The following is a 10,000-nucleotide window of genomic DNA, read 5'->3' on the forward strand; positions in this document are numbered from 1 at the left end:
AAATCTTGTCATATCAATGATAGGTTGTAAGTCTTTGTGTAATCGATTTTATTTATCACATTAAAAACACAACATAACTTGCTTTAAAAACAAAAACAAAACAAAACCAAAAAAAACACACAAAAAAACAACAACAACATAACTTTGAAATAATTTTTGGCAGGTGCTTTCATGCTGTCTACTTACTGTCAACCGAAAATGCTTGGTTTCAATCTGCTGTCATGCCTGTTTTTGTTGTTGTTGTTTCTTTTATTTTGTTTTGTTTATCCTCAAAACTTTATAATATTTAACTCAGAACACATTTTAATGTTGTTTTTTCTTTTTTTCTTTTTTTTTTTTTTGAAGGCCTTGCCTTCTGTTATTATATTTATTTCTTTTCCATCTAAAAAGGTTGTATTTCCTCACATTTTGAAAAAAGAAAAAAAAAAAAAAGGTAAATGAAAATAATTTAAATTTGCAACCATTCTGCCTCCTTTTACAGCGGCGACAGTCTGATTAAAAAGTGAATCAGTGCCACAATTTTTTTTTTTTTTTTAATGTTCACAGAACCGAGGATGAGCAGCACTAGCAGCTTTGCAAAGGAGATCGCCTTCCACATTGCTGACGGTATGATTGTTGTTTCAGGTGATCATGAAGGAGATTGAGGAGCTTCGCAGGACGGCCTTTGAGATTGAGGTGGACCCCAACATGAACGCCGTGCGGCGCTCCCAGAGTGCTGCCAGGGACTTCAAGAAACTGGGATTTGAGGTATATTAAAAAAAAAAAAAAATTATCTGTCTGATTTTTTTTTTTATAGCTTGTGTGTATTTGGGGGAGGGAGGGAGAGGTTGGTTGGGTGGGGTGAGATGGAGGAGTGTAAGTAGGGGTGGTGGGGGTGGGGTGAGAGGTGTGTTGTATGTGTATGTGTGTTATGTGTGTACATCTAATGTGTGTGTGTGTTTGCGACTGTTTTATGTTTGTGTGTTGGGCCCAGAAGGCTGCCAGGGACTTATGAAAATTGGATTTTAAGTGAATTTTTAGCTTATGTGTGTGGAGCGGGTTGTTGGGGAAGTTGGGGGTTGTGGTAGGGGAGGTGTGTGCTTGGGAGTGAGGTGGGAGGATTGTTTTAGATGGGGGGTTATGTGCATGTGTGTGTGTGTGTTTTATATAAATGCATTTATTATTGATTATTTAATAAATTAATCAATTTATTGTTACTATCATTATTAGTTTGTCATCATTTATATTTCTGTCATAATAACGAAACAACCCAGCAACATTTCTCGTTGTAACACAAACATGAAACAGCACCCCTTTTTAAGTTTTGAGTCATGTCAAATGAAAACAAGAACAAAAAACAAAAAAAACACAAAAAAAATCTGACAATCATCCGACAGTGTAGGCGTTGTTGTCATCTTTCAGAACCAGGCGAACCCTGCGGAGGACTTTGTGAAGGTGCCCTCCAGTCTGCTGGCGCTGGACTGCATGCTCTACTTTGCCAAGAACCACGGGGAGAACTATGTCAAGGTGAGCGCACACCTGACATCCCCTTCTGTTTTCTGTGGAATTTATTATTATTTTTTTAATTGTTGTTGTTGTTGTTTTTATTTATTTATTTATTTATTGTTATTATCAATATTATTATTATCATTAATATTGTTATTATTGTTAGTTATTATTATTATTATTTTCATCATCATCATCATTTTTTTTTTTTTAATTGTTGTTGTTGTTTTTATTTATTTATTTATTGTTATTATCAATATTATTATTATCATTAATATTGTTATTATTGTTAGTTATTATTATCATCATCATCATCATCATCATCATCATCATTATAGCTATCATTATTAGCATTAGCATTAGCATTTACACCTAATCTTAAAATAAGCCCAATGTGTTTACAAATAGGAGTTAAAAAAAAACAAAAGAAAAAAGAAAGAAAAATGGAACACAAGATACAAAACATTATTAAATTATTCACACACCGCTACCCCCCCCCCTCCCCCCCCCAAATACACACAAGTACATGCACATGCACACATTCGTTTATACAGTCATAAATAGTGCACAATCAAAAATCCATCTTACAAAATCTGAAACTCTCACTCACTCACTGATAGTCCTTTTAGTTCACACAGGAAACGAATAAGCTGTTGGGAATTATTCTTGAGGGAAAAAGGTGGGTCTTCAGATGGGATTTACCCAGCTCATTTACACTTTTGAAATTGCGTATTTTCTGTACGCTTGCTTGAAGTTTTGGCGGAAGCACTGGTCATTCACTTTTCTTGGTGTTGCTTGCAGATGGTTTTAGAAAACTCTACCCGGGCAGACGAGCATGATGTTCCCTTTGTGAAGGCCAGCATGTACCTGACCAAGATGATCTGCGAAATCCTCAAGATTGGTGAACAGCGTGAGTTTCTTTTTCTCTTCCTTCCTGCCATAGAATGACCACAGTCAGTCAGTTTTTGATTATTCTGTCACTGGTGGGGAGGAAGGTGGGGGGGGGGGGATCTGCAGGTAAAAGCACTAATCTTAAAAAAAAAAAAGAAAAAAAAAAAAAAAAAAAAAAAAGAACCTCAGCTTGAACCATTTGAACAGTCTTAGAATGAGCTGTACCTTGCAAGAACATACAGTTAAGTGACCACATGTGCATATGTACATGCTCATGCTGTGGGAACAACGAGGCTAGTGGAGTAAAGGATTAAACAACAATAAAGTGTGGTAACTCTCTCAATTTACAAGGCACCCAACTTCAAGTCAATGCTACTCATGCTACTGGTTCAGCTAGCACACAGGTAAGTGAAAGGTACTTTGGAACAAGACCCACCCAGACACTTCTTCAAAAAGGACACTTCTTCTGGGCTTGTCCTTATACCAATCATTTGACTTGTGCACACAGCACATACTCGTGTATATTGCTCTTTCACACACACGGACACAGACACAGTCAGACACAGACACACACACAGACACACAGACACACACACACACACACACACACACACACACACACACACACACACACACACACAGATGCACACACACACACACACACAGACACACACACAGACACGCACATGCACACGCACACACTTAAAACCGATGCATGCATGCCCACACATATACACAAACACTCGCACAGATGCACACACACATGCATACTTACACACACACATACAAACACACACACACCCTCCCCCAAACACACACAAACACATGCGAGCACATGTGGACAAGCAAGCACATATCGCACTTTCTTTCATAATACAGTGTGTCCCACTGATAAGCAGGTGTAGCAGAAGGATGTACAATGAGCTGTACTGTACTTTCACAGTCCCATCTGTACATCTGATGACATTCCACAGAGTGGTCCCAGTCTTAACACTTTATTAGTGCAGCTGCACTGCAGTTTCTGTGAACCACCACCACAACAATTACTCGAGTGCACTGTCAAACCTATACTTCACTCACAAACGCACACGGCTTCATCAAAAACATCCTCAATCCCTTTGAAAACACTGGCAAACAATGAACAGGCTAAAGCCAACAAGCTATGAGCGCTGAGTGAGAATGCAGCTGACTGAGAAAGTTAAACTTAATGTGCCTTCTGCAGCATGGAAATGATAGCCATGATCAGTCCAAGGGAAGCAACTGGGTGTTACAGATAAATCAGCACTTGTCCAAATGTTAAACCTACATTGCATTGAGTTGTTGAGTTGCATCAGAGCTAGCCAGAACTATACATCACTGTCATTGTATTTCAAAAAAAAAAAAAGTCCTCTTGCAAAGGGAAATACTGGAAATAGAAAAAAAAAGTTACATTGCATATATCACTCATTATATTTGAAAAAAAAAAAATCCTCTTGCAAAGGGAAATACTGGAAATAGAAAAAAAAAACTTACATTGCATTTAGTAGTGAGTTGGATTAGAGCTAGCCAAAACTATGCATTACTGTCCCCCACCCCCCTAAAAAAAAAGGAAAAAAAAAAAAAGAAGCAAAAATCCACTTGCAAGGGAAATACAGGAAATTTAAAAACAATGAAATAAAACTTCTTTTTTTGTTGTTGTTGGGGTTTTTTTTTGGGGGGGGGGGGGCATGTTAAAGGATGATGTTGGCAAATCATTGACCCTTCTTTCTTTCAACTGTTTTCTCTGATGTGCGCCATACACAGCGGACGACACAGGCTCGACGTACTACCCCATGTTCTTCGCCAGTGAGAAACCTCTGGAGGAGTTCTACTGCATCGTCGTACAGCTGCTGAACAAGACCTGGAGGGAAATGAGGGCCACCATCGCTGACTTCCCCAAGGTAAAGAGGAGGTGGAGGAGGAAGAGGGGGAGTAGGATGGGGAGGAGGAGGAGGATGGACGGTAGGGGAGGAAGGAGGGGAGGGGAGGGGAGGGGAAAGAGAAGAGTGGGAGGGAGGAGGAGAAGGAAGAATGGGGGAAGGAGGTGGGGGAGGAGGAGCAGTAGGGGTAATAATAATAATGATAATGATAATGGTATTTATATAGCACTGAATCTTGTGCAGAGACAAATCAAAGCGCTTTTGCATCAGTCATTCACACGAATGCATAACTTTAAAACTGGAGAAACTGAAAACAAGGAAAGTGCTTAGAACTTGGTCTCAGACCAAGGATTAGCGCTATATAAGTATCCATATCATTCATTCATTCATTCAAAAAAAACAAAAACAAAAAACCGACCCTTACCTTCAGCGCAGTCGACTACACACCTTTCTTTCCCCAGGTGCTGGAGGTGGTGAAGGAGCAGGTGACACGCGTCCTTGTTCTGCAGCCCTCCTCGTTCGAGTCGTTCCGCACCAAGGTGTTCACCCTCACCTACAGCGACATCCTCAAGCTGCTGGAGAACGAGCGCAAGATCAAGGAGGAGTTTGAGTCACAGACACGCCCCGTCGTGTGAGTAGAAAGAGAGAGCAGTAGCTGCTTGACGTGTTGAGTGAGACACTTCCGAGTTCGTGCGAGTGTAGAACTCCTTGCTATACAGAGTATGACACTTCCAAGTTGTGTCATCGGAGAACTTGCCTTGTTATGTAGAGTAGAGTACGACACAAAACTTTGAGTCACAGACACGCCCATTCGTGTGGGTAGAGAAAGCAGCATCTTGACATGTTGAGTGAAACACTCCCGAGTTTGTGCCAGTACAGAACTCCTTGTTGTTTAGAGTAAGGCGCTTACATGTTGTGTCAGGACAGAACTCCTTGCTATGTAGAGTAAGGCGCTTACATGTTGCGTCAGGACAGAACTCCTTGCTATGTAGAGTAAGGCGCTTACATGTTGCATCAGAACAGAACTCCTTGCTATGTAGAGTAAGGCGCTTACATGTTGCATCAGAACAGAACTCCTTGCTATGTAGAGTAAGGCGCTTACATGTTGCGTCAGAACAGAACTCCTTGCGATGTAGAGTAAGACGCTTACATGTTGTGTCAGCAGAGAACCTCTGATCATGTTATGTAATATAAGACACAGGAGTTTGAGTCACAGACACGCCTCATCGTGTGAGTAGACTAGAGAGAGTAGCTACTTGACGTGTTGAGTGAGACACTCCCGAGTCGTGTGAGTACATAACTCCTTGCCATGTAGAGTAAGACACTTCCAAGTCAGGTCAGTACATAACTCATTGCCATGTAGAGTGAGACACTTCCAAGTCGGTTCAGTACATAACTCATTGCCATGTAGAGTAAGATACTCCCAAGTCATGTAATATATGAATTTCCATATTAGCATTTAAAATTTTTTTTGCTTTCTCAAATCTACATTGTTTTGAAAAAGCATCTCCTGGACCCTAGTTGCAAACCTTTCAGAATTTACACAAAAATTCAGTAGTTATTTGATACGTGATGTTTGTAATAAATCTAGCACACTTTTTCTTCAGGTTTGTTTTTCCTTCTTTGTTGTTTTTCTTTCTTTCTTTTTTGATTTGAAGCTGTGCACTAGAATGGATGTACATAAATGTATGTGTGGGTGCGTGCATGCATTTTTTGGTGTCTGATGGGCGCAGTAGCCGAATGATTAAAGTGTTTGACTTTCATTCTGAGGGTCCTGGGTTTGAATCTCGGAAACGGCGCCTGGTGGGTAAAGAGTGGAGATTTTTATGATCTCCCAGGTCAACATATGTGAAGACCTGCTAGTGCACGAACCCACTTCATGTGTATACGCAAGCAAAATATTACTTATGCATGTTAAAGATCCTGTGATCCTTGTCAGCGTTCAGTGGGCTATGGAAACAAGAACATACCCAGCATGCACACCCCCGCAAACGAAGTTTGGCTGCCTGCTTGGTGGGGTAAATAAACAAAACAGTCATACACGTCTGTCTGAGTGTGTGTGTGTGAGTGTATGCATGCCTGAAATCTAATTGAATGACACAGAAAACGAATGAAGAGCGCCCAGTGGCAGCTATCAGTCGGCTCTACCCAGGTAGGCAACCTGTTTTGCAAATGACCCAGAGTTTGTGAAGTGCTTAGAGCTTGGTAGCCGATCAAGGATAGGCACTATATAAGTATCCAGTTCATTCATTCATTCATGTGCGGGCATGAACATGCGTCATGTTTTTGTTATTTTTTCTCTTCTTTGTCATTGTTGTTGTTTTGAGTGTGCACTAAAGAGTTCCAGACATCCAGTCTCTGTGTGTGCTTGTGTGCATGCATGCTTGGGGTGCATGCATGTGTGGGTGTGTGCATGCATTTTTGCGTGTATGTGTGGGAGTGAACATGCGTTTTTCCCCTCTTTTTGTTGTTGTTGTTTTGTTGTTTTGAGTGTGCACTAAAGAGACGTGACTGTATTCAGGAGCTGAGGAAGAAGCTGGTTCCGGACATTCAGTCTGTGTGTGTGTGTGTGTGTGCATGCATGCTTGGGGTGCATGCATGTGTGGGTGCGTGCATGCATTTTTGTGTGTATGTGTGGGAGTGAACATGCGTTAGAAGTTTTTTTCCCCTCTTTTTTGTTGTTGTTGTTTTGTTGTTTTGAGTGTGCACGAAAGAGACGTGACTGTATTCAGGAGCTGAGAAAGAAGCTGGTTCCAGACATTCAGTGTGTGTGTGTGTGTGTGTGTGTGTGTGTGTGTGTGTGTGTGTGCGTGCATGCATGCTTGGGGTACATGCATGTGTGGGTGCATGCATGCTTTGGTACTTGTATGTGTGGGTGCGTGCAGTCATTTTTGTGTGTATGTGTGGGAGTGAACATGCGTTAGAAGTTTTTTTTCCCCTCTTTTTTTGTTGTTGTTTTGTTGTTGTTGTGTTTAACATGCACTAAAGAGATGTGACTGTGTTCAGGGAGCTGAGGAAGAAGCTGGTTCCAGACATCCAGTCTGTGTGTGTGTGTGTGCATGCATGCTTGGGTACATGCATGTGTGGGTGCATACTTTTTCTCTGTTTTTTCCTTCTTTTTCTCCCAATCTTATTTTATATGTCACATTTGATACAGAGCGCTTTTCAATGATTTTTTAAAATCTCTTTTTTTCTCCTCATGATTCCTTGACTGAATAAAGCGCAAAGCACAAGTGAGTCTTGAAGGATTTGCCTCTTGTTGTTGTTTTGTTGTTGTTGTTAATGTTGTTGTTTAAACTGTGCACTAAACCGACATGACTGTTCAGGGAGCTGAGGAAGAAGCTGGTTCCAGACATCCAGTCTGTGTGTGCATGTGCATGCATGCTTGGGGTACATGCATGTGTGGGTGCGTGCAGGCATTTTTGTGTGTATGTGTGGGAGTGAACATGCGTTAGAAGTTTTTTTTCCTCTCTTTTTGTTGTTGTTGTTTTGTTGTTGTTTTAATTGTACACTAAAGAGACATGACTGTGTTCAGGGAGCTGAGAAAGAAGCTGGTTCCAGACATCCAGTCTGTGTGTGTTTGTGTGCATGCATGTGTACATGTTGTTAATTTTGCTGTTGTGTTAACTGTGCACTAAACAGACGTGACTGTTCAGGGAGCTGAGGAAGAAGCTGGTTCCGGACATCCAGTCTGTGGTCAGACAGCAGCGCCTCAACTACCTGATGGAGGGCACCTGCTTCCCCAAGTACCACTGTCGTAATGGCCGTATCAAAGGTAAAGTGGAGGAACTGGTGTGTGTGTGTCTGTGTGTGTTCAAGCTTGTGTGCACACAGGCTTGTGGGTTTGAATGTGTGTGTGTATGTTTTTGTGTGTGTGTTGTGTGTGTGTGTGTGTATGTGTTCATGCTTGTGTACACACAGGCATGTGGGTGTCAATGTGTGTGTGTGTGTGTCTGTGTTTGTATGTGTAAGAGTGTATGTATGTGTTCATGCTTGTGTACAGACAGGCGTGCGATTTGAATGTGCTTGTGTTTGAGTGTTTTGTGCATGTGTGTGTGTGTGTGTGTGTGTGTGGCTGCTTACGAGAGTGAGATTGTGTGTAAGCACCAGTGCATGTACCTTTTTTTGTTTTCAACACCAATTTTCACAAACATAGTACAACAGGATTTTCAAAAGATGTTCCTTCGAAAAGTCAGAAGAAAATGTTAGCCTTGTCCACCACACATACACCACCCCATCGCTTTATCATGATTTGTTGTTCGAGTCTTGGAAGAAAGTTCTGATTGAAAGACAGACGTCTGTCATGTTGTTTGTTAATGTGGCTCTTCCTCCTGTCTTGTCCCAGTAATACGGAACAAACAGCTCTTCTCAGTTTGTCATGTGGATTCCCCAGTTCAGTTTAAAAAGTCCCTCAAACAACACATCTGCTGTTCTCCCTGCCATTTTATTGACTGACATGTTTTTTTGAACATCTGCTGGCTGTGTGTGTGTGTCTGTGTGTGCGCGTGTGATGTGTGTTTGTTGGCGTGTTTGTGTTTGCACATGCTTGTTAGTGCGTGGTATGTCGTACTTGAGTGCGTGTATATTTGTGTGTGCATTACTTTTATGGTGAATGCCTTCAGCTCTGTGCCTTGTAGGTGTGAACGTCAATCTGCTTTATTATGATGATGATGATTATTATTAATAATGATGATAATAATAATCATAATGATTTTTATATGTGTAGAATTAATAAAGTTAAACCAGTTTTACGTGCATTCATTGCTGAACTCAAGCACAAGTACACAACAGAAAAACAAATGCACCTAATGGAAAGGAATTATTTGGATTTTTCTCTATTGAATGGCTACCTTATTTAGATTTAGTGATGGAACTTGGATTCTAATCTTATATATAGAGGTGATTCCACAGGTGTGGAAACATTATATTGACCAATCTTGAATTGATTGGTTTGTTGTGATTTGGAAGTTCCTTGTGATCCATGAGATTTGACTGTTGATGTGTGCTGTGAGCTGAGATTGGAAATGTCATGTTCTGGGATCGGTGTCTGTTCTTCCTTTTTTTGTTCTTGTGTGTGTGTGTGTGTGTGTGTGTGTGTGTGTGTGTGTGTGTGTGTGTGTGTGTGTGTGTGTTGTTGTTGGTGTTGGTGTTGTTGTGTGTGTGTGTGTGTGTGTATTCTTGTTGTTGTTTGTGTGTGTGTTTGTGTGTGTGTGTGTGTTTTCTTGTTGTTGTTTGTGTATGTGTGTGTGTGTGTATGTGTGTGTGTGTGTGTGTGTGTGTGTTCTTGTTGTTGTTTGTGTGTGTGTGTGTGTGTGTTCTTGTTGTTGTTTGTTTGTTTGTGTGTGTGTGTGTTCTTGTTATTGTTTGTGTGTGTGTTTGTGTGTGTGTGTGTGTGTGTGTGTGTGTGTTCTTGTTGTTGTTCGTGTGTGTGTGCGTGTGTGTGTGTGTGTGTGTGTGTGCGTGCGTGTTTGTGTGTGTGTGTGTGTGTGTGTGTGTGTGTGTGTTTTCTTGTTGTGTGTGTGTGTGTGTGTGTGTGTGTTTTCTTGTTGTTGTTTGTGTGCGTGTGTGTGTGTGTGCATGTTTGTGTTCTGGGATCGGTGTCTGTTCTTCCTTTTTTTGTTCTTGTGTGTGTGTGTGTGTGTGTGTGTGTGTGTGTGTGTGTGTGTGTGTGTGTGTGTGTGTTCTTGTTGTTGTTTGTTTGTTTGTGTGTGTGTGTGTTCTTGTTA

General features: G+C 41.1%; 1 protein-coding gene across 1 annotated transcript in view; it reads left to right on the forward strand.

The window, feature by feature from the left end:
* The window catches only part of LOC143286176 (engulfment and cell motility protein 1-like), a 52,170-nt gene that overhangs the window by 30,173 nt on the left and 11,997 nt on the right, over positions 1 to 10,000 (forward strand). Inside the window, exons 11-16 of the mRNA XM_076593794.1 lie at positions 625 to 747; positions 1,402 to 1,506; positions 2,287 to 2,395; positions 4,159 to 4,295; positions 4,736 to 4,905; positions 7,931 to 8,049. Coding sequence (XP_076449909.1) covers positions 625 to 747; positions 1,402 to 1,506; positions 2,287 to 2,395; positions 4,159 to 4,295; positions 4,736 to 4,905; positions 7,931 to 8,049 — 763 coding nt within the window. The remainder of the gene's footprint in view (positions 1 to 624; positions 748 to 1,401; positions 1,507 to 2,286; positions 2,396 to 4,158; positions 4,296 to 4,735; positions 4,906 to 7,930; positions 8,050 to 10,000) is intronic.

This window comes from Babylonia areolata, chromosome 9 (genome assembly GCF_041734735.1).
Source record: "Babylonia areolata isolate BAREFJ2019XMU chromosome 9, ASM4173473v1, whole genome shotgun sequence".
Taxonomy (NCBI): Eukaryota; Metazoa; Mollusca; class Gastropoda; order Neogastropoda; family Buccinidae; genus Babylonia; species Babylonia areolata.